Below are 25,160 nucleotides of genomic sequence, written 5' to 3'. Positions count from 1 at the left end.
GCCTGTGTCTTCAGGCAGTTTGACTCACACAAGATGGTAAGTGAATTCACAGGTAGGCTTGTGTCCTGGTTTCAGCTGGGATAAACTGTCTTCCTAGTAGCTGGTACGGTGCTATGTTTTGAGTTCAGTATGTGAAGAATGTTGATAACACTGATGTTTTCAGTTGTTGCTCAGTAGTGTTTAGACTAAAGTCAAGGATTTTTCAGCTTCTCATGCCCAGCCAGCGAGAAAGCTGGAGGGGCACAAGAAGTTGGCACAGGACACAGCACCTGACCCAAACTGGCCAACGGGGTATTCCATACCATGGGACATCCCATCCAGTATAGGAACTGGGGAGTGGGGGTGGGGAATCACCGCTTGGGGACTGGCTGGGTGTCGATCGGCGGGTGGTGAGCAATTGCACTGCGCATCATTTGTACATTCCAATCCTTTCATTACTACTGTTGTCATTTTATTAGTGTTATCATTATTAGTTTCTTCTTTTCTGTTCTATTAAACCGTTCTTATCTCAACCCACGGGTTTTGCTTCTTTTCCTGATTTTCTCCCCCATCCCACTGGGTGGGGGGGAGTGAGTGAGCAGCTGCGTGGTGTTTAGTTGCTGGCTGGGGTTAAACCACGACAGCTTGTAGTCAGCAGGCATTTCCACACCTCTCTTAGGCCAGGAGCCCTGTCCCTGCTATCAGTGGCCATGGGCTCCCCATCCCTCAGAGCTCTCTTCTGACAGAGAACTGGGACGGGCACGTACTTGCTTTTCTGTGAAATGCTTTGTAAACTGCCTGTGCTACAGAAACGATACAGCTGAGCGCTCGCTTGGGCAACAGGCAGTAAGGTTCCTTATCTGTCTATGCGTTGGTCTACTCTTATGCAAATACATCTATTTGCCGTGGTAGGAACACCAAACAATATTAGAGGCTTACCGTTCATTCTTTGGAAAGTTTAGCCTGTAATGGCTTGTATTGTGATTTTGCTTGTAAAAATGACTGGCTTTAGGTGGTTGCTAAGGCTTCCAGTCCTGTAACACCAAAATGCGTGGGATGCTTTCTATTGATTTCAAGGGGACACAGCAGCTGCTGTGTATTCAGCATTTATTTTTATGCAAACCAAGGAAAAGCTCATTCATTTTGGTCAAAAAAAGAATTGCACACAGTCCTATCCTCCCCCCTTACTGTACCTCCCCCCAGTGGTGCAGGTTAAGGTAAATATAAATAAGAGTTTATCCACTTATAATTAGGGCAACGTGGAGATTACAGGGTGGAACACTAAACAGGTATATGTGCCCCTTTGCTTTTATTTATCAGGACATCTCTTGCTCTAGTGAGGCTAGTTTCTGAAAACGGCTTGGCCATGTTCAGTTTTCTACAGTAGTCAGTTCCTCACAGGTTTAGCTTTTTCAGAACTGTGAAAATACCTGTGATGTGGATTTCACATGCCTCATTTGAACATTTCTATTCCTTGTTTCTGTTTTTTCATCTTTTGAATCTTTTTGTCTTGCATTTGCACATGTGAACTGCACAGTTTTGTTCAACTGAGCTCCCACTCCGCAGATCATCTCCAAATCATAACTCAAGCTGTTTAAATGCGAGTGGCTTTTTAAGGCAGATCTAATCAGGGAACATACCAAATGAGCTTTCCTCATGTTTGCAATTCAGTCCAATTATTTCACAGATCTTTGTTCATTTAATTCCTCTGAAGTGGAACAATCAGAAGAAATGGGTCAGAACTACAGCGCAAACAGGAAATAATGATTTCTCAGCCTGAAGAAAATGAGATTTTAAAATGCATTTATTTATTTATTCATTCATTCATTTATTTATTTTTAAAGCCTTCTTCTTCTGTCATGCATCCTGGTGGTGCTTTATTGCAGAGCATAGCAGTCTTGAGACAACTATTAGAATAATGTCAATGCCCCTCCCAGCAGAACAGCATAGCCAAAGCCTCAAATACCGTAAATAAGCTCAGCTCTGTTGGTTGCCCTGGACCTACACCAGTTTAAGGCAGCTGAGAACTTGAAGTTCACTGGAGTGAAAGGATGAGGTATCACTTCTTGGATGATATCATTACATATGTTATCATTAATCACCTAACAGATTCAGAAGGAGACTTCTGGTAGCACCACTAAATACTTAACTCCTTTTTGACAAGAAAGGATGATTATATACCAGAATTTCTACTTTGGCTATTGACCACAGTCTTCCCCATGGGGCTTGACTCTCTCCGTGTTTGGGTTGTTCATTATAGCAACACATGCTCTGTGAGGTGTACTGCCTCAGCTGACTGAACAACTGGGGTTTATGCTCAGATGACTAACGCCAGGAACTGGCCTCAAGATGTGGAAGGACAGATCCGACATAATGTCTGCTTCCAGCTCAGGGCCTGATTCAGCTCAGTAAAATCAGTGAAACTGAACTCCGCGTCAATGCTCCGAGCCCAAGCTAGCAGAGAGCAGGGCGGATTTACAGAACTAAGGTCGTGAGTCTCAGCTGGCTTGATCCTCTTCTCAGATCTACTTTTTGCCTCACAGATTAGGCATTCTTCAAAATGCTGTCCTGCTACTGTACGCAGGAGGACACTGCAGTATATCTTCCAGCAAGTGATGAGTTTTGAATGCTTCCAGTCTATCATGGGCTCAGGATTTCATTCTACAATGGACTAAAGTCAAGGCTCTGAAAACTCCTGTTGCGATTAACTCCTGTTTTTCTGGTGCATTTGGGAGAAGTTACTGCTGCATCATCTGTCTTTTTTCTTTTATTTCTCAGAGGCTGCTGAAGATTAACCTAAAAACTCACAAGCCAGCTGGTCCTGGAGTTAAAGGGAGCTTCAACTTGACAGACTAACTCTGGAGAAATGGAAAGCAGCTGGAGAAAAATATCTGTGCACAATTCTTTCTTTCTGAGAAGATTGTCAAAGTACATGCTATAAAAAGTGCAGTTTATGGACTTAATAATTATGATTTTTTTTCCCCAGTTTTGCTTCTTTTTTTGATTTCAGAGAAAATAGCTCAAGATTATGTAAAATTTTTATGGTCATTTAGCCATTGTGTTATTGGCAGTATTTCTCTAACTCACAGGCATCTAATGAATACAGTAAAATGGACCTGTTTAAAAACCACAGCATGATATGAGAGGCAATTTCATTATACGCAAGTAAAGGCAAATAATAAGACAGGCAGTGTCGCAAAACACAGAAAAAGGGGAAGGCTGTTTCCCCATTTTGTCTCCTGCAAATAGTCTAAGCCATGCCCTACAACTAACTTACTGAAGACAAAGATTTCCTAAAATGTATTGTTTGAAAAAAAGATTAACAGAAAATATTTTGAGACATATCACCTAAGCTCCCCAGCCATTTTCTAGCAGCTATAGGATTTTTAAAGCACAGATAGTCACTCTGAGTTGGTGTTGGAGAGATTGTACTTTCTGTGTTATGCTCTGAAGGAAGAAAGGGATACTGCAAAACTAGAACAGGAGAGCTCTAAGAAGAAAAACTTTTCAGGGGAAGCCAAAGGATTGTGGACCCTTCATTATATCCCTCAGGTTGGTGCAGAATGTTCCTGCAGCATCTGCTTTGCTGATTGATAAGAGGATAAAAACATTTAATCTGGGCAAGGTCTTTTGATCAGAGGTTGCTAGCAAGGAAAGGCCCTGTTTTCACGACACATGGGCTGATATTGTAGTTATTTGTAGAAATCTATGTGCAGTTGGAGGAAAATTTTCTCAGTTCTCCAACTTAACAGCCAACTGGTCTGAAAAGTGGATGGAATAAGAATAAATTAAAAGTTATTAGGCTGCACTGACACTCAAGAACACGAGGTGCCTGCCAGTCCTGAGGGAGCCATTGCTAGCCTCATGCTCCTCAAGTCTCTCCTGGATAAGACTGAGAAGTTCTTGTTTTTGAGTGGACTGCTGAGAAACCCTGTATGCAACAGAAAACTCTTTGATGCCAGTCGAGTTTAGTAGGGAGCAGGTGATGGTCTTCCTGTTGATAGCTGGATGCCTGATCTTCTCAATCTACTATACCTGTGTTTGGTAATTTGTGGATCCTTGTGGAAATCAATCTTATTACTGGTGATATGCATGAATGCACATGAACTATTTTTCTTCATTTTACTAACCTGGCTGTTTAACTCTCAGATATTTTCTGTTTTATTTTTCTCTTCTGCAGCAAGTTCATTTCTTCACCTGCTTTTTTAACAGCAATTCAAGCGCTATAATTTTCCTGCCTCTTAATTCTTCTGCTACCAGATATGCTACTATTTAATTGAACTTCTATACTTTGATTATAGACTTTCTTTTCCATCTTGTATAGTCACTACACCAGTGCAAGCTGGTGGAGTGATACTTTACACCTTCGATACCTAGTTTGATTCCATTAACACCTTTTTCTGCTAAGCTAAATTTATAAAGTCAGTCTCATTGAAATTTAAGACCTGCCTCAAATTGGCTGGAACAGTACAAATTCCAAGTTAAAAAGCATCAAGGATTTTTTTCTGCTGGTCCTGGGTGGTATGGGGAGGCAGAGGGCAGGCAGCATATATGAGATTGCAGAAGTGTGGTTGAAGGCAATAACTCTGAGTGGAGAAAAGAGAACTGAAATGTTAATGACAGGGCAAGGAAAGGAAGGAGAAATGACTTAACAGAGTGGTAGAAATGAGTGGCTGCTATGAAGGAATGACCTTCTTAACTGATGTCTCCTATGGGTACTTAAGGGTTAGAGCCACAGAGGTATTTGGTTTCCACAGGACTCCAATGCTGACATATTTGATTGTGGAGACAGACCTGAGTGATTTGCCACAGGTCACAAGAAGGTTCTCACAGAGGAAGAAACTAGAGCCATTTCTCTAGGGAGTAAACTGTGCACCTAACCACTGGGCTATGTTGCTGCCTGTGCTCAGTAGCTGAAGCATTATTCCTAACAATGAATAGACGTTACTAGAGCTGTTCTGGTAATATTTCTAAGTCGGCAAATGATTCTCACTTGAAAAACAGTAAATGAGGCACAGAAAGATTTGTGAAAAAGCAGATTGCCAGAATTCAGATCTTCTGTGGTCCAACTGGTGCCTTAGTCAAAAGTCTCTTCTTCCACCAAGGTATCTAGGAAGCAAAGCCCGAGTGGCAGCAGGTATCAGCTTGTGTTGGGTCTAGCTGGGATGGAGTTAATTTTCCCCATAGCAGCCCTCCTAGTGCTGTGCTCTGTATTGGCAGCTGGAAAGGCGTCGATAACCCACCGGTGTTTTGAGCACTGCTGAGCTCAGGGCTGTCTCTCCAACATTCCCCCCTCACCAGTAGGCTGGGGGTGGGCAAGATCTTGGGAGGAGACATGGCCAGGACAGCTGACCCCAAATGACCAAAGGGATATTCTATACCATATGATGCCTGCTCAGCAACAAAAGCTCAGAGAAAGTGGCGGGGGGCGGGGGGGCGCATTTGTTATTATCTTCTGGAGCAACCGCGACATGTACCGAAGCCCTACTTCCTGGGAAGTGGCTGGACATCACCTGATGATGGGAAGTAGAGAAAAAATTTTTGTTTTTCCTTTGCTTCTGTGCATGGCCTTTGTTTTTGCTTTATTAAACTTTTGTCTTTATCTTGACCTGTGAGGTTTTTTCCATCTTATTTTCTCCTCCCCTGTCCTGCTGAGGAGGGGAGTGATGGAGTGGCTTGGTGGGCACCTGGTGGCTAGCCAGGATCACCCCACCACAGTCCTTTTTGGCACCCAACATGGGGCCTGAGGAATTCAAGATAAGGATAGTAATTGGGAGAGGAAACAGGCAAAACATTGACTGAACACAACTAGAGAGCGAAGAGCAGAATGATTGTGGGGAATTTTGATGGTTGTAATTGTGGGGAAGGGATGAGGGTGGATTGTGTGTAAATTGTCCACTTTTGTTGGTGTTGTGATGATATTATTTTGATTTTGGTGCGGGGAATTCTTTTTGTTGATGGATGTGAAGTTTGTGAAGATTGTAGATTGTGTGAGGAATGTGTATTTTAATGATAATTCTTAAATATATGATTGACAGAGGCGAGGGCTGGAATGTATTGGGTTTGCGTGATAAGGTTTTGGTAGCGGGAGGGCTACACGGGTGGCTTCTGTAAGAAGCTGCTAGAAGCTTCCGCTATGTCCGATAGAGCCAATGCCAGCCGGCTCCAAGACAGACCTGCCACTGGCCAAGGTCAAGCCCATGAACAACAGTGGAAGTGTCTCTGGGATAACATGTTTAGGAAGGGGAAAAAAACTGCTGTGCAGCAGCAGCCAGAAGAGAGGAGTGAGAACATGTGAGAAACAGCCCTGCAGACCCCAAGGTCAGTGAAGAAGGAGGGGGAGGAGGTGCTCCAGATGCCGGAGCAGAGATTCCCCTGCAGCCCATGGGGAAGACTGTGGTGAGGCAGGCTGTCCCCCTGCAGCCCATGGAGGTCCACAGTGGAGCAGATATCCACCTGCAGACTGGGGAGGACCCCACACCGGAGCAGGTGGGTGCCCGAAGGAGGCTGTGACACTGTGGGAAGCCCGCGCTGGAGCAGGGTCCTGGCAGGACCTGCGGATCTGTGGAGAGAGGAGCCCATGCTGGAGCAGGTTTTCTGGCAGGACTTGTGACCCCACGGAGGACCCGCGCTGGAGCAGTCTGTGCCTGAAGGACTGCAGCCCGTGGAAGGGACCCACGCTGAAGCAGTTCATGAAGAACTGTAGCCCATGGGAAGGACTCACGTTGGAGAAGTCTCCTGTGGGAGGGACCCCACACTGGAGCAGGGGAAGAGTGAGGAGTCCTGCCCCTGAGGAGGAAGGAGCAGTAGAGACAACGTGTGATGAACTGACCCCAACCCCCTGCGCCGCTGGCGGGGAGGAGGTAGAGAAAATTGGTAGTGGAGTTGAGCCAGGAAGAAGGCAGGGGTGGGGAGAAGGTGTTTTTAAGATTTGGTTTTATTTCTCATTATCCTACTCTGATTTGATTGGTAATAAATTAAAATTATTTCCCCAAGTTGAGTCTGTTTTGCCCATGACGGTAATTGCTGAGTGATCTCTCCCTGTCCTTATCTCGACCCATGACCCTTTTGTTATATTTTCTCTCCCCTGTCCAGTTGAGGAGGGGAGTGACAGAGCAGCTTTGGTGGGCACCTGGCATCCAGCCAAGGTCAACCCACCACACAGCTGCAAAGGCCTAGTGTCTAATAAAATGAGTTTCTAGACAGAAAGGCAGTAACTAAGTATTACTTAAATGTTAGCACTTTTCTGGACGTCAAAATAAAATAGGGAAGTCTAAAAGTGGGTATTGGCAGCTATGTTCTAATTTTATTAAAGTGAAGATAAAACTAGATATACAGTAAATTCAGATGAAAAACCTAGAAAATAGAATTCTTGGCACAGTAACAAAACAAGAAAACATGAAAGAGAGAAGTAGATGGGCACAGCTGAACAAGGCCTTGAGGGTAAGTACGAGAAGTTCATGACTTGAAAGATGAAAGAAAACAAGAGGAAGAATTTGGAGAGTGGACTGACAGCTGAGGATTTTCACTTGCAAGCTATAAATAAGCTGGAAAAGGATAAAATGAGAAAGCAAGCTTTGAGAGAGAAGACTGTGTTTAATAACCAGGTAGCTGAGGACCAAGGCGTGAAAGACTGTAACATAAGGGGTTGCTTTTTCTTTCCTTTTCCCCCAACTCTTTTCTATTTTGAGGTGCTGGAACTCCAGATTTTCCCTTTCTTATTAATCGTAATTTCCAGCTGCAAGCTACCACTGATGTTTTGCTTAATTGCAGACAGAGTGGAACAAAACTGATATTTAATTTGCATATAAAACTACAAAATAGGTTGTCAAAATTAGACATGGTATTCATGGTTGTGTTTTCAAGAGGTGTCTATCAGAGACCAATAATTTTGGGTCACTGAGTTAAATCATCAGTAGTGCCTTGCTGAACATAACTATTTTGATGGATGATGTCTTGCAGCTGTCAGCGTGTTGAACCCACTTGTTGATGGCTCTCAGGGGACTGGTTTAATGATTGTACAAATGAAGCAAGAGCTAAACTTGGCAAGAAAATGTAATGGAAATTAGGAAAATGTTGGAAAGAAGGAATATTTGTTCCCTAAATCAGCATGTTTTCACTTATATCTAACAATTCAGAAAACGGAAAAGTGAAAAGGTATTTCTTTTTTCCTGTCATCTTCAATACCTAGGCAACTGGCCAAACTCTGCCACTAGCAGGCTGAAACTTGCTAGTAAATAGGTTTGAATAAGAATGTAATTAGCACATAGGAATAAATATGAGAACTGGAAAATGTTGCCAAATTTAACTACAGGACTCAGGATGGTTTTATGCCTCTTAGTGCCTACTACTTTGACAATGACTGGTGACAGTAAACAGCAATTAAACCTTTTGGTCAGTTTGCTGTGCATACTTCATGCTATTAGCCAAGTATGTTTAGAGCATTAGCGGTTCCATATCAACACTTCTCTTTGTTTTGCCTGTGTAGCTCTACATTTTAAATGTGTTTGTTCAATCTCTTTGGGGTATTATTTAGCAGAATTAAATCTGTGAGATTTGCAACTGGTTACATTTCATTTCGGACATAAGTTCAAATATAATTACTAGCCATATCACTAAGGCTGCCTTTGAAGAGGTATGGTCCTGATACCAACATTTGGAACAGCCACCACTATTTAGAAAAGCAGTATAGTTAGCAAACCAGATTTTCATTTGGCTAAATTTACACCGACTAAAAACCTGTTCCAGCGTCTTTACTGAATTAGCTGAACACTGTGATGCTTAGGAGTTGTACAAAGCCCTCAGCAGCACCTGTGCCTCAGAAGCAAGCGATGCAAGAGGACCAGAAAGAGGGGCAGTTGGTTCAGCAGCTCCTTACCTTACCCTGACCACACTATGCCAGAGTACAGAGAGTGCTGGAGCCATTTTGGTGCCCTCTCGCCTTGTGTATGTCCCCAGCACGCACTTTGTATGTATGGTGGAAAGGGGCTTTTGTTTGACTTGATGTGTCACGGGCATGTGTATAACAAGCCTTCTTAAAATTACAGCAAGTTTAAACCTTCTGTTGCCCTTTTGGGGGTTTTTCAATGCCTGAATGATGCTTGCGTCCTTTATAACTGTTTCTGTTTCTTGCTGTAAGGAGCTTTGCTACTACTTTGTCCTTGTCTTCATGAACTCCCAAATAATCCTTCCTTCCCTGAGTTTCTTCCCCTTCTCTTCCTTGCCATTCCTTACTCTCTCCAACAGCTTCATCCCTCCCTTTGCTCCATATTCACCTCTTATTGTTGTGCTGCTTTAGTGAGGCATGCCTTACTATTTGGACTCCAATGGTTTTATGGCATATTTTTCTGGGAGGTGGTATGGAGCACTCTGTCCCAGCTATCCTGTGCTAACGACAGTAGCTGCTCTGAGCAGCTTCTCCTCCCAAATTGTCACTTCAGTGGGAGTCTAGTTGGACTCTCTCAGCTCTATTTAGTGCTCTGTGAAGATGTATCCTATTCCCCAGTCATTTGGGTGCACGTGATAGCAGATGGTCACTGGCTGATAAAAAGTCAGTGAGCTATTGGGAGCTTAACCAAGTCTCTCTCTTCTGCACTTACAATCAATAGGAATAGTTGACATGGAATCTGTGACTGGAGGACCTCTGGCTTTTTTTACAATGAGGAACACGTAGCTGGAAGCAGGAGCTGGCTAAGCACAGTGACCTGCTAGGGGAGCAGGAAGGATGGCGCTGATGGGGAACCAGTGGTTGCGATTTGGTACCAGTAATAGCTCTGTTGTTCCAGGTAGTACCTTGTCTGAAGGGAGAAAGATGCAGTGTCTCTTGGTGAATACAACTTCTTGAAGAGGACAAAGGGCTTCACATGAATTTGAAGACTGGGTACTGTTTTCCCTGGTACTACTACAAATTATATTTTTCCAGATTTTTTTTTAAAATGTATTTGCTATGCAAAAGCTTTTAGTGCAGAAAGGGCTGTTCTAATGCAACAGAAAAGCTTAATTTTGCTTATGTCTTCAGTACATATTTTAACAACCTACATAAAATAAAGAATATTGGTGTTGGAATTTTAGGTTTTAATTAAGGCTTCTACCCCTCTACAGAACTGTAAGTGTAGGTTTAGTATTTCTAGAGAGAATGATGAGTCCAGGAAGAACCCAGGAGAGAGAAAGAAAAACAGTCAGTGCAGGCTGTATATTTATACATTGAGAAATCAACTACCTATTCTCAAAATTATGTAATTCAGATTCATCTAAAAAATTGAGAAATAATCCTATATTTTTAAAAAAGTTGTTATATTGACAATGCATTATTTCCTTGAATAGAAAATAGTATTTTTAAACAAACATGCTTGTTATGATAAATGCTGAGATAAATTTAGTTAACATTGTTTTCCTTTATGAAACATTTTTTGTCTGAGATTTAATTCTATGCTATAAAAGATTTGAAAAGACTTAATCCTTTGATTAAGGGAGGTAAATTGAGGTACTGTCTTATAACTTTAACACAGTATTTTCTCTAAATTTTCTTACACCAGTACCACTGAATACTATGACAGACTTTAGAAAGTGATGCATTCTAGATGTGGATACTCATTTTTGTTGATTCAGCCTGATCCCCTTATTGTCCAGCTCTGGGACCTTTTGGAAACCTCCACAGCTTTTTCCTGGATTCCCTTCCCAGGCTTCCTTCATGTAGCAACCAGAACATGGGTGCAAGGTGTACAACTAGACCTTGTCGGAGTAGGAAGCCAGGACCTGCAAAGAGTGCGTATCTGCGTGTAGCACCTGGAAAGTGCAACCAGTGCTTGAGCCTTTTGAGGGACAACAGCAACCTGGCACTTGGTTCACCCCTGGTCGGGCAACCCTGCAGGAAAGGAGCTGAAAAAGCATGCTCTTCAAATGCTTTCTGCCTTCCCAGGCTTTTCTGTTCAGATCCCGAAGAAAACGGTTACTCTAAAGACCGATGTGATAGCTGTGTGAGAAAGAGACCTCGAGTTTCTGATGGGGTTTTAAGAGTTTTAGCCGTGCCCTTTTCCTCTCCTTAGTGCTTTTCGTGTGATGTGGTTCATCTTTTTTATGTAAAATAATCCTTAGCGAGGGGAGGGCAGTGAGTAACTCTGCCTCTCCATAAACCCAAGCACTTAAGTGCGTTTCCAGCGTCACGTTGTGTGCAGTCTAGCTGAATTGACGTTGCGCAGCAAAGTGCAGCAGCCTGTCAGTTAGGAACGACACGGCCTTTGCTGGCTCTTTTTCCAGCTGAAGAATCGTTTTATGGAGCTTTCATACACGGTCTTTGTTTCTAGCTTTTCTACACCCTGCCAAGAGCAGCATCAGAATTGAAGAGGTGAAGTTCAGGGGAGGGTGAAAGCCTTCGGGGAGCTTCAGTACCACACGATGAGGGAAGCAGGCTGCCCTCCGCAGGCTGAGAGTCAGCGTGAAGGTGAGCTCGCTCGAGGGGGCCAAAGTACTGAAGAAGAAACCTACTCAGCGGTACCCTGAGGAGAAACGCCGCCTCATCAAGGAGAAGGTGTCGGTCCCAACAGGAGTGCTGTGACGGGCTGTGGGGTATCACCTCCTCGCGGCACCCCTCAGGCGGGGCCTGCAGGGACGGCGGGGCAGGGACCAGCCGCCCTCCCAGCGAAATCCGCTCCCTGGCGGCTTGCCGAGGGGGGGACACGCTTCCAGCTGGCAGCGGCACGCCCCCCACCCGCCTTCCTGACGAGGCCCCGCTCCCCGCCCCACCCGACCCGCTGCCGCCAGCCCCGCCGCGCTCAGCGGACGGCCCCGCGGGCCAGGCGGGGGTTTGGCGGCGGGGGGGGGTGGTGGTGGTGCGGCGGGCAGCCCGCCGGGCCCGGCCCCTCCGCCTCCGCCGGCGGCGGCAGATGAAGGCGCAGGGAGCGGCGTGGGCGAGGACGCGGAGGCAGGGGAGGGCGGTGGGGAGCCGGCTTTCTCTGGCGGCTCGGAGCTCTCCTCTCGAGCGGCAGCCGGCCCCTCTGCGGACGCCGCGCAGCCTCCCCGCTCCGTCCGGCCTCTCCCCGCGGCATGGACGGCGGGGCGGCGGCTGAGGCAGCCGCGGAGGCACCGGCGGGAGCGGTGAGCGCGGCCGGCAGCCGGATGGCGTCGGCGACGGGACCCTGCCTGGCCGAGAGGGACTGAGGCGGGTTGCGCGCCGGCTCCGACCCCGCCACCGCCTCAGCGAGGAGGGGATGAGCGCCCGCCCGGGCGCGGCTCCGCCCCGCAGGTAGGGACTGCCGCGGGGGCCGGGGCGTGCGTCGCTGCCGGGGGCGGTCGCGGGGGAGCCGTCTCGCAGGATCGCGTCGCTTTTCGCTTCAGGGGCGGCGCCGGCGCCCGGGGCTGCGGGTCCTCGCTCCGCCAGCGCCCCCGGCCCGGCCCGGCCCGGCCCGGCCCTGCCCTGCCCTGCCCTGCCCGCGGCGGGCTCCCAACTTTCCTCGGCGTGGCAAGAAATGTGCCGGGGAGCCTCCGAGCTGCTTTGACGTCTTGATCCTCTCCGAGAACTTAACAGGATCGCAAAGCCCTTCGAGCGGCTTTTCCCGGTGAGCCGGGCTTAGGCGCGGGGGTTTCGGCTGTAATCCGCCCGCACCGCGCCGAGGGGCGGCCCCGCCGGGCCCTGCCCTGCCCCGCCGGGCCCTGCCCTGCCCCGCCGCCCCCGCCGGGCCGGCCCGGGCCGCCCCGCCGGGGAGGGCAGCCGCTGCCGGGGCTTCCCGGCGCCGCGGGCCGGGAGCGGGCTCCGGAGCGAAACCGCCTCGGGGAAGGGCAGCGCTGCCTGTCTGTCAGTGTTGCTTAAGGATAAGGGCCCCGAAGCGCCTGCGTTCAGGCAGGCAGAGTTTCTGAATTCGGATGCTGCGGAGGAAAGCGTGGGAAGGTGAGTCTGAAAGAGGAGGCAGCAAGCCTCCGTTTCTGTTTGGGCCCGTCAGAGTGGGATCATGTCCTGCATCCGACTTCAGTTCCGAACCTTTACTGAAAAGCTTGAGATGGAAACGCAACTTAGGAGCTCTTTTTTTTTTTTCTTTTTTTTTTTCCCCAAAGAAAAGTGTTAATTTGATTAATTGACACAGAGATCCGTGTATCCACAATTAAATTGGATTCAGGACACAAATCCGTACAGAAGCAGGGCCGAGGGGAATTGCCCCACTCCTGTCGACTGAGGCGTAGCTTTGACGGTTTGATCCATGTGTGTCTAACTTCTCTGCTGTCCAGTGCCTGTGGTATAAGCATGAGGTTGTCAAACCCTATATGAAGAAAAATGCTAGCAAATACTACAAGAGCAGGGAAAGGAAATAACTTTCCTGGGATTCCTGGTGCTCCTGCTAAACTGACCTTGTTTTTAGCAATATGACATCTTTTGCAAAACTTGTGTAGTGTAAACCAGGCCATAGTGTGCCTAAGAATGTGCAAGATACAATAATGACTATAATCAGTGTCTTTCTCTAATGCACGGTCCACTCACTTGCTAAGAGAAGACAAGGAAAAATGACATGAATGTTACTTTAAATCTCTGAAGAAATTATGTTAAATGTAAATGTTGGTACTGGGTAGTAGAGGACACTTTTTACGGTATTTTGTTTTCCAGATTGAGAGTTGTTACATTCAAAGCAAGTAGTGAGAGGGCTGTTGTATTTAAAATCTGTAATTTTCATTGTTACAACTGAGTAAATTGTAGTTTCAGATGTTGAAATAGCGTTTTTGAAATAGCGTAACTTTGCCTTCAGTTGGCACAGTTATTTTTTTTTCTCTGATATTTTTTATGTCGTTTTCTTTGAGTATGCATGCTAAAACCACCTGATTAGGAAAATACATGGTGCAGATGATAATGGGACTGTCAGGATGTCTAATCAGCAAGGGTAGTCATGGTAAACAGGCAGTGAATGACTTGAGGGAAGAGCACATCAGCTTTAAAAAAATTATACACCACCCTTCCATGTCAGCATCTCTCAGCTTTGCCTTCTGTATATCTGTACGCATCCCAGTCTTTGTCATCCAATTTGCACCCAAGCTCTGTCACTTGGGTTCAGCACATTACCCTGCAGCCTTCACCAATGTTGCCATCTCTTTTCATTAGCATCTCTTAAATCCTCTTCGCTGGAATGCCTTGAATGCCTTGTTACTGCATGTGAAATGTGACACAAATTGCCTCTCGTGTTTTCTTTCCCTAGCCAAATGGGATGGCTGTGATAGTTTCTGTAAAGTGGGCAGGGAGTGAATTTGAATTTGTATGCATGTGCACACATGTAAACATATACCTATATATTTTATAGATACTCATTTGGGAATGTAAACCTGCTGTGTTTTAGCTGTGTTCATGCCCTTGTTATGTTCACTTTTAAGAGTTTCCTTGGCAAATGAATGCACTGACAGAGACATTGGCAGAACTGGTAAATTTTAGACAGAAGCCTGGCACAGAGCTTATTTGCTGTATAGAAACATGGATACCTGCATGATGTTAACCCATACTAGCAACAGAAACAACATGATGTGACTTGGTTGTCCAGTCAACTGTAGTTTGTAATTTACTGTGTTTTAATTTGCAGTGTTGTGGTCAATATATACAGCTAGTTTCTCCTGAACAGTTCCCAGTCTGAAAAATAATACACTCATAGAAAATGGTCTGCAAAAAAATTCAGTAAATCTTAGAAAATTGAACTGTATTACTAATAGTTCATAGATAACAGAAGGGAAACTCAGTCCAAATAATTCAATTTATTTAAAAGATTATTTTGCTACTACAAGGTGCCAGGGACTCAACCATCAAATGGATCAAGGATAATCATATTCATTTCATTCTAAAACTATAAATTATGCATACATGAATATGCAGTGTTGTGTGTAGTATGCGCACATCCTGGAGTACCTGTGAGAGGTAGTGTATTTGTTTGACACATCTTTAGTACTGAGGTTACAAGGCTATGCATATAAATTATGTGCATTTTCACGAGGTGTCAGTGCCCACAGAGTATGGAAAATGCAATATGACGTAGCAGAGAGTAATACAATTTGAAAAGTGTACTTTTAAAGAGGTCATAGGATTTAAGAATTGTTGATTTAAACTGTTATGCATAATGATTCATGAGGGTAAGGTGGTGCAGCCTGCTTATTATTTTTTGAACCCCTTGGGCTTGATCCAGTAGCCCTTATACAAAGCTGATTTCCACGAGAGTGTGCCAGAGTTGAATCTGCAGGTTAATTTACAAACCTCCAAATCATTGAAGAAAAAAGTTGGACCTTGTCTTCAAATCACATAGTTGCTTAAAGATCCAGTGTCCAGTCTTTGAAGTCCGTTTGTTGCCTGTACTGGTTGATATATCAGAACTGCAGACTGACACAACATACATAACAGTACAGCTGATGTACAACCATTATGAAGTGATGTAACAAGGATCATGTAGGTGGAGGTCAAATCCCAAAATAAATCCCAAAGACTTACCAGGGTTGAACCTGAGAGGCTGTGTGAGGATTTGGAACGTGTCTTAACTAAAATGATGTAAGTGATCCTATGCAGCTTATCACTGCATAACAGTAAGTAAAATGTTGTTGAAAGCCTCAAGAACAACAGTGTATTACCAACTACGCAAATACATAAGTTCCATTATAAAATCATATGTACAGTCACCTTTTACTTTGTGACAGTGATAGATATTTCACCTTGAAAAACTGTTTTTTGAATTCTGCCATATTTTCTGTCTGTAGTTCTTTTAATCTAAATAAATAAGAATATTAAGTGGTGGTATAAACAGCTCGATCTGCCATCATAGCTTGATAAACAACTACATTTACTTCATATCAGAAGTATTAATATTTGTTTGGTTAACAATTTTGAATTAAGTTAGGGTGAGTTAACATATTCTACCCAAAAGGGGAACTGCTAGAGTAGACCAAATGTGAACTCTCAATGCTCTTGAGAGGGAGACTATAGTGATTCAAACTTCTTTCACGGATGTTTGACAGGCTACACAGTTCATTTTGGTGGCTTAGCTGTTAGCCAACAACTTCCTAAGTTTGATATAATTTGTAATATTTAAATTTGTGCCTGTGTGTTGGGGTTTTTTTGCTACTATGCATGTGCAAAATCATCTGAAACCTACGCCAGGAAGCAGCTCAGAGGCCTTGAGTGTGTCCAGATTGCAGTGGGTGCTGACAACGGGCCTTCCTGCTGCTGCTCTGGTATGTGTTCTCAGAGCACTGCAAATCCATGAGAAAGTATGTGTGAGTGTATCCCATCATCTATTGGTTGGAGGCTCCAGAGAAAGGGGGAAAAGTGGTTTTGGCTTGCTTAATTTGAAGCAGACTTGAAAAGTTTCTCGTTTTTGAGGTACAGCTCCTAAGCACAATGCAATTTGCTGCAAATGGGTGAATAGACTTGAGAAAGGGGGGAGTTATGGCTGTGAACTGGGTGCCGCCACCTTTTGGCCTGGAGTTAGATGCCCATTTATTTTCAGTCTCCCATTTTAGATTCAGTCATTTTGTATTGGCTGGCATATGTAGCTTCCTTCTCAGTGCCTTATTCCTGGGTACCTGATTTTCTGCATGCCTTCTGTAGGAAATCCACTGTATGGTACAGCTCCTAAAATTTAGATACTGCAGCCTTCATACCTCTTGTTCTAAGTCTTTTAATGTTATAGTTATAAAGAGATAAGTAGAACCTGATTTTCAAAATTAGGAAATGCTTATGTGAATCTGAAGTTTTCGTATTTTACTTGAACTTGTATTTGTTGTCAAGCAACTGGCTGTCTTGATAAAATAGGTCTTTTATACCAGACAGTGCATATAAAATAATTTGACACAAAACATCAGTTGCTATTGAATCCAAAAGGAAGAGGATAAAAGAGTACATGAACTATTTGCATTTGGAGTAGGGAGAGCTCTCATTAATGTGTAATTTGTTTTATTTTTAGTAGGATAATACATCTTTCTCACTTAGCTCTAGTTTCAGTCTCAATGATTTATGCACTGAAAAGCAATATCCTTGAGTGTGGAATTATTATTCATCTCTTTCAGGTTAGTACAATTGCTAGCAAGGAAAGAAATACTAAGTGAGAAAGCATGTTAAGTCATTGGTAAAGATGTCAATCTTTCAAGAACTAGGATTGTTTCAGATAAGTTTTATTTTGCTGTCAGACACTGGAAAATTCTTCAACCTGAGGCAGTTTTTGTTTTCTGTAGTTTGACTTGGTGTGCTTAAAGATAAGTCGCTTAGTTCTGGAAAATTAAAAATTACAAGGATACTTTAAGGATCCAGTTCTCCAATTTGGTTGCCTAAAACTGGGTAACTAGATTCAGGCTCAAAGGACTATCTATCTGTCTGTCTGTCTCTCGTTAAATTGCTTGTGAGCTAAATGCCTGTTTTAAGTGCCCAACATAGATTTTTCAGACTTGTTTTCTTTCACCCACACCCAATGCAAGTAGATTTCTGCCTTTTATAAAATCTCCATTATCTTCGAAGTACACTCTCTGCTCTGAATATTTAAAGCTAGTAATTACACTGAGGGTAAAACTTGCATTGGGGGCAGGTGCCCAGGCTCTGGCAGGAGGCTGCAGGGGTGGCCTCTGTGAGGAGAAGCCAGGGGCTGCCTGTGCCAGACACAGCCACTGCCAGACAGCTCCAGCGGACCCACCACAGGGCACAGCTGAGCCCCTCTGGGCTTTCTTATGGATTTGCAGTGCTCTGAGAACACATACCAGAGCAGCAGCAGGAATGCCCGTTGTCAGCACCAGGCGACGCTGGTGGCACCTCTGGGACAACGTATTTAAGAAAGGGTAAAATGCCACACAGACGGTGTGTGAGGAGCGATGGAAAAAAGCATGAGAAACAACTCTGCAGACACCAAGGTCAGAGAAGAAGGAGGGGAGGTGTTGTTCCAGGCCCTGGAGCAGAGATTCCCCTGCATCCATGGAGAGGACAATACTGGAGCAGATATCCACTGTGGAGGACCCCACAGTGGACCAAGTAGCTATTTCCTGAAGGAAACTGCAGCCAGTGAAGAGGAGTCCATGCAGGAACAGGTTCTCCTGACAGGAACTGTGGCCCATGGAGGACCCACACTGGAGCAGTTCCTGAAGGATGGCAGCCTGTAGGAAGGACCCAGGCTGGAGCAGGGGAATGGTGTGAGGAGGAAGGTACGGCAGAGAGGAAGCATTATGGACTGACCGCAATCCCCCATTCCCCACCTCTGCACTGCTGGGCAGGGTGGTGGAGTTGGGAATGTAGCAGTGAAGTTGAATCTGGGGAAAAAAAGAGGGGGCAAGGTGTTTTTGTCTTTGTTTCTCACCATCCAACTCTATTTTAATTGCAATAAATTAAATTACTTTTCCCCAACTCAAGTCTGTTTTGCCTGTGATGATAATTGATAAGTGATCTTCCAGTCCTTATCTCGACCCATGAGCTTTCTCATCTTACTTTCTCCCGCTGGCCTGCTGAGAAGGGGGAGTGAGAGAGCGGCTGGGTGGGTGTCTGACAGCCAGCCAAGGGCAACCCACCACACTACTGTAACAACTATGTTTTTAAATACAAAGCTGAGCTCTACTCAGTTCTTAAAACCATCTTGTAAGCACCAGCTTTTAGTGGCAGTTTTAGGATTGTAGATCCCAGCTGGCTGGACGTGTCTCTCTGGGGCCCTGCAAAAGGTGTTTGCAGAGTCTTATGCCTCTTATGCCTCTGCAGCGTTTTCCTGCTGGTTGACTCCTGATAGCTCCATGCTCATTTTAAGTTGCTCCCTAGTCAGTCACTTGCCAGATTTTGGATCTGGTTTTGAAATGCTGATCTCCTCCCTAGACGGTTAAACACATTTATCATTAGGAATCTTGGAGGCCTAGAAGGAACAAGTATTTCTCCTTTATGAGATAGCCAGTAATGTGTCAGAATTTTATGTGCTTCATGCAGGCCCAAACCACGTTGCTTCAGGAGGTCTCACCATGTGCACTGTACCAAAATTACTGCATTATTTATTTCTACCAGTCCTGTGTTCTGTGTCTCTCTCTACTACAGGTGGGCATGCATGGCACAGTTTAATAACGAACCTTCATCCATTCTCCCTACCTCCTTCCAAAAATATATTAATGTATTTTATTGCTTAATAGTAGGGTTGTATTTCTGTGAAAATTTTACCTCCTCCTTTCCTCCAGTCTAGTGCAGAATAAGAGTTCAGACCACATTGTATATTGAATCTGGATTTTACAGCTGAAGTAATTGTAAGGGCTCTGAAATAAGCTCCAATTTTGCCTGCATGTTTTTATTTTATAGCTTCTTATTCTTTGCCTTTCTAGGGTGAGCAAGCCCCATTTTTCTTTCTCTCCCTTTTCTATGTCTTTAATCATTCTTGCCATGCTTTTATTCTGCAGTATCTTTCTGTTTGAGAGAAGGACTAATAGTGTTCCAGATAAGTCCACCCTGTTGTTTCATGGAGCAGTTTTAGTGTTCTTTGTGTCATGAACACTTTCCATATGTACATCATTAGCTATTGTGTCAGCAAGCCTGCCCGGTACTGAGCAGGGCGTTTCCCTGAGCTGTACATATATAGTGTTCAGGTTGCTTTTCTGAGAGCATATGGTTAATTTGGAAGCATGTAAAGCAGTAGTTTACATGCTTTTCACCTCTATTCATTGATTTCCATTTGCCTACATTGCACGTCACTTGCCATCAAATTGAGAAGTTGATCTAGTTGATGTGGATCACCCTGAAGTTCCTTGCACTCCACTTCTTTCTCCTGCCTATAGTACTTTTTGCCATCCTGAGATCTTCTTGTCTCACTGCTCCTGCTTTTTGTCAGCATCATTAATGAGAGGTTTTCCTATGGAACCCTGAGGAATATTGTTCTTCAACTTTTGCAGTGGTGAAGGTGACTGTTTAATCCCATTCTTGTTTTCTGTCTTCTAAGCAGCTAGTTTTTCATCCAAAATAGTGTTTGGTTTCATATCCTATTAAAAAAACGTTTCAAAATTCAAAGCTTTCACTGGAAGTCTTTCAGTCCCTCATTTTTAAGACACTTGTCTTGAGTCTTAAAACCTGTTTTGCAGGTGATAGATGTGATATGAATTTGGTAAGGCATTGAAGACCAAATCTGGAAAGGAATTTAGGTCAATTTCCTAAAACTTGTAGGAACTGGGCTGCTAAATATCTTAACAGAGCTTGTCTTGAAGTAGTATAATAAAAATGACTTATGGAAATAAATGGACACCCCCCCCCCCCAGTATGTGTTTAGTGCAGAGTTTAGATAATATAGAATTAATGCATGGCATGTATTAAGCTGAAGGATACATTTCATTAATTATCTGGTTGGTTAATATGCATTCTCAGAATAAAAAACTTAATCATAAAATAGATAAAATTAGCACAAGGGGATCAACTCAAAGTGGAATGGGTTGTCCTAGCACATGTATTACCTAGCTTTTTTTGGTTGGCTTCCTAACTCTAAACTTCTTTTAATGAGTTTTTAAATGTAATTTCACTACGGATAATAGGTATGAGAGTGTAGGTATTCAGAAAGTCCAGAGACTAAAAAGAATATAGCATCATGTAACCCTTTTCTTTGGTCATGATGAATTTTCTTTGTTACACTTTTACTAGCACTTTTTTCTATCATCTAGTGCAAATAAATCAAGAAACAGGTATTATATTGTGTGTGTAAATATCACTGGCTATTCTTCAAATGGTTGAATTTGATTTCTGCTGTTCCATTGTTTCAATAAATCGCTCTTTTTAAGTGCTGAGCACATTTCTTTTGCAGCCTTCACAAAATGTTTTTTTTTTTCCCCTGTTTCAGCTGTCATTTAGATGTTGATATGTAAAGCAAAATGGCAAAAATCAACACCCAGCACTCCTACCCTGGTATGCACAGACTGTCTGTCAGGACTCCTGATGAAGATATTGAAAGGATTGAAAATGGCTGTATCAGGTAATATATTCCTTTCATCACAGTCGAGAGGACAGATTGCTGCATAATTTGTGGCATTCCTCTAGCTCTGCATTATGGGAGTGTTATATCATGATATTGTTGACCCAGTGCACTTAACTGACTTAACAATTTATGTTCAAAGTACCGAAGAGACAGCAACAGGAAGGTTGTCATGGCTTGCAGTTTTAGAACCAGAATCTGTGTTACCTCAGGAATAAAGCCCATTTTCACATCAGTGGGAATGATACCAACTCATTAAGGAGAATCCTCTTTCTCAAGTCACCATGCAGATAGCAGGGTCTATGCTTCCCACAGAGTCTGTGGGATTTAGAGTAAAAGCGATCCTTCCAGTACCATGCAGTGAAAAGCCTCAGAAGTTTTTTTTTTTAAAAGTAACCTCGGCAGATCGCCTAGTTCTTGTGATAGGGAACATTTGTAGTGTATGAAGAATATCAACATTTTTGTACTGAATTTTCAGAGTCTCTCACTGTACGGTGGAACTGTAATAGTTTCTTTACATTCACCTTTCTCTGTTTTGATAGTTTTAAAGTGGCTGTTTAAAAATGTGCCAGTGAGCTTGCACTTAGATTTTACGCAGTACCAGTCATTTGTCTAGTCTGGGGAAACCCTGCTGGGCCTGCAGGAAAGTGTCTGATGATCCACAGCACCTGTACAGACTGGAAAAAGTGTTCTGCTTCTGGCTTGCTATGGTCAACCACCTCCACTATGTGGACCTTGTCAGACTGTCTCTTGCTGTTCAAATGTGTACCCAGCCTAGAGCACTCACTCAAAATCCTGCTATGCAAAATCCTGCATAGGACTGCCTGCATTATGATAATTTTGGATTGCATGCCCCTAGCATCTAGTATGGATGTGATCCCTGTCCTGTTTGAATTGGTCCTTTTTTTTCTTTCTGCTTTGCTTACATGATACCTTCTGTCATATAGGTGTACCTACACTGGTGAAAATGGAGCTGCTTTTATTCTGCACAGTATGGCTTGCTTGACTTAGTTATACTACTCCATGGTCTCCTTAGGGAGATTTGCAAGAGCCGTGTCCCTTTGTCTCCATTTACAATGATATCTCAGAAACAGTGAAAACACAGATCAAAATGAGCCTCTTCCTTTCCTTTTTTTAATGTTGTTTTTGTAGAGGGTATCAGTGATGGGCAGCTCACAGAATGGAATTACTGGCAGGGATGTGAGAGTGTGGTTATAAAGGTTTAAATGTAGAATTAAATCGCTGCAGTCATCTGCAGTTTCAGAGGCAATGACTTGCTTATGACAGATATAGCGAAAAAAGTTTGTTGTTATCAGCATTAATTACAGGAGTTCATAGATGAGTAAAAAGATACAATCTTACTCTCTAAAGGAGATCTCATATTTATGGTTTTTGGATTGCTGAAGTGATCGCTAGTAAGTATATACAATACCTTTGTAATACCAAAGAATTCTGAAACACGTTTTTTAAATTCAGATTTGTTTTAGAATATGTCTGTACCAAAAGATAGATCCCATCGAAAATTTTAGCCCTTCTTTGTCTTGTAGCAAAATATACAACTATAGACATTGGAAAAAAACCAGGTTTCCTAGAGTAGCAGCATTTTTCCTTTGCCTTTATATTCTTCCAACTCCTGTTGACTATAGTTCAACAAAGCAATTAAGCACATACTTAGTTCTCATTAAAGTCAGTGGGTGTTAAATTTATGCTTAATGCTAAGGATGTGCTTAAGTACTTTTCTGCTGTGGAATGAGGTATTACCAAGAAAAAGCATTCACTGCAGGAGTTAACAGAAAACTGCTAGTGATCTTTAAACTGTCATTCTCAGTTATGCTGGAGTAGGTGATTCATGTGCCCATATTCTTACAGTGTAGTGTACTATAAAGTTGGTCCATTTTGTTAAAACAAAAATCAACAAAACAAAAAATAACAAAGGAGTCTTCATTTTTAAAATCCAGCCTCTGTATAGAAACAGCTCAAATAGGACAGGCAGCACATTAGCTTATAGACACAGGTTGGCTATCTAGAAGTTGGGAAGTAGAATTCAGCTGTGTCTTGTAGACATCTGGATTTCAGTGTCTTTATGTGAGTAGGTGTCTAAGTTCCTGCTGTCATCAATGGAGATGTAGTCAGTATTAATAGTCAGTGGTGCCTAGGGAACTGTTCAGCTTACCCTGAAGTTGAATAGTTCTTCAGGCTCATTTGGCTCTGTTGGTTATGAGGGTATTTAGTTGCCTAAAATAGGCATCTAAAGCTATTTGAGATACCATAGAGTATCTGAAGCATTTATCTGGGGCTAGTGGATATGAGGTGAGACCTGTGTGCTCTGGAGAGGTCAGATAAAGTGTTTTGAGGTATTCCAAATGGTACTCGACTCCTGTATTGAGGCAACTGAATCAAGCCCTAAGATGGCAATTGACTGTAATGGGAACTTAGATACTCAGCTTATATTAGACAACCTAATTTAGGTCACTGCCATCTGGAGCCAAATCCTGCCCTTGAAGTCTGGCTCATAGTCATTACTCAAAATGGCTTCAGCAATTCCTGTTTAACTGATCAGAACTTCAAAACAATTACTACTAAATGAAAATTCCGGATTATTTGCATGCATTTTAGGTGAAAATGGTCTTCTAGGGTTTTCTTGAAGATCTTTATGCAAATTTAGAGCTAAATCAAGTTAAGGCAAGGGACAGGTACAGAGCAGGTGCTGTAGATGTACCCTTCCCAGAGCTTATACCACTAGATACCTTGAAAACATGGGAATAAATTGGCCTTTACAGAGCTGAAGAGGCATGGAGCAGAAACCTCAGTGGCAGTGAGTTTTCTCTAAGATATAGTGACATTGCTACCCCTGGGGAAATAAAATATTTTTCAGCATAAGCTGAGGAGGCACAATCATCTGCTGATGTTTCTGCTTTGTAACCTGCTCTCTTCTCATGTTGATTTCAGACCCTGTAACACCTTTGGGTAGTAATGGCAGTGGTTACTGTTTTGCTGCAGATAGCAAACACCCTTATGGAGTCCAGATGGGAATTAGTCTGTCTTTGTGAAAATAAAGTAAAAACTATGCCACATGCATTGAAGGTGTTAACATCAAAAGCCCCATCTGTGCCTGTCCCTCTGCATCAATATAAAGCCAGCTGACAAATAAGGCCTCTTGTATTATCTGAACAGGGTTGAGGAAGGTCAAGAATGGGTATATGAGTTTTATAATAGGGAGTTATAATAATGGAAGGAAGAGTTCATTTTAGATTTACTTTTTGATTTGCATTTGTGTGAATTGACGTGGAATGTTTGTAATTGCTGTGTAATATCAGACAGGTGCTTTCATAAGAGTTGCCTGGCGGAGTCCTTTGTGTATTGTTTTCTGATCCTGTTGCAGATATACATAAGCTGTATTTGTAACAATGAAATGCAACACTCCAGGAAAAAGAAAAAAAAAGCAGGCAAACTGCAAGTATCTGCAACATACTTTCCTGTAATATTCTCCCAACATCCAGCTCAGGAGACTTCTTGAGCTGAATGTGGGCTCTGTGTATCTGGTAATCCGTAATGGATTTCTGTTCCATGAGTTTGTTCATCCTCTCCTAGAAGCCATGTTAACTTTGGCATCCACAATATTCTCAGCACCCACAACATAAACTAGGTTATAAAAGCTTTTCAATACTAAGCAGTGTCTATTGGTATCTTCTTATTAGAAGAGAAGAAGAAAACAGTTAACAAGTTGAGAATTCTGGGACTATCAGAGCCTATCTTTTTTAGCATGGTTCTTTGTGTAGAAATAATAAAGTTTTAATTCTCTGTTTGTCAGTTTCTCAGCTGTGAGTACACACAAAATTGAGCTGCTAATTATCCTTTTGTGGGCATTCAAAATGCTGTTGCCAGTTCTTATGAAGATTCTGCAAGCATCATTATAGTCAGTGTTTTCCTGGCAATACAGATTAACAGACTCATGTGAGAGTTCTTGTTTGGATTACAAAGGGGGAAAAAAAAGATCCTTGATGGATGTGACAAAGTCTTGTAAAAGTGAATACTAAAGAATGAAAAACACAGAGAAAACCCTAGGAGTCTTATAAAAAAACCCAGAGTGAGCCCTGGTAAAGTCCAGGTTCCAGTGAAGTCAATTTCAAAACTCCATTACTGAAAGATGAGACTAAGATTTCATCTATTTTTCTCAAATGCTAATTATTTCAGTGATAATAAGTAGTCTTACAGTTACGGGAGTTGGCAGACACTGCAGGTAGCAGCCTTAAGATTGCTATCTGCAGTTGTGCG

The 25,160-nt window shown here is 43.2% G+C and overlaps 1 protein-coding gene across 6 annotated transcripts in view; it reads left to right on the top strand.

The window, feature by feature from the left end:
• The first annotated feature begins 11,223 nt into the window (after positions 1–11,223).
• CNGA3 (cyclic nucleotide gated channel subunit alpha 3) overlaps positions 11,224–25,160 on the top strand; it is a 32,959-nt gene continuing 19,022 nt past the window's right edge. For 2 of the 6 annotated variants that reach the window (XM_052773925.1, XM_052773924.1), the window contains exons 1-2: positions 12,625–12,862; positions 20,754–20,885. In XM_052773925.1, the coding sequence (XP_052629885.1) occupies positions 20,785–20,885 (101 nt within the window). In that variant the 5' untranslated portion in view covers positions 12,625–12,862; positions 20,754–20,784. Of the gene's footprint in view, positions 11,420–11,833; positions 12,221–12,624; positions 12,863–16,873; positions 18,112–20,753; positions 20,886–25,160 lie in introns of those variants that run through there. The other 4 variants (XM_052773923.1, XM_052773920.1, XM_052773919.1 and 1 more) reach the window with 4 other exon arrangements.

Source organism: Harpia harpyja, chromosome 22 (assembly GCF_026419915.1).
Source record: "Harpia harpyja isolate bHarHar1 chromosome 22, bHarHar1 primary haplotype, whole genome shotgun sequence".
Taxonomy (NCBI): domain Eukaryota; kingdom Metazoa; phylum Chordata; class Aves; order Accipitriformes; family Accipitridae; genus Harpia; species Harpia harpyja.
The sequence above is the reverse complement of the archived record's forward strand: the minus strand, read 5'-3'. Positions and strand labels throughout refer to the sequence as shown.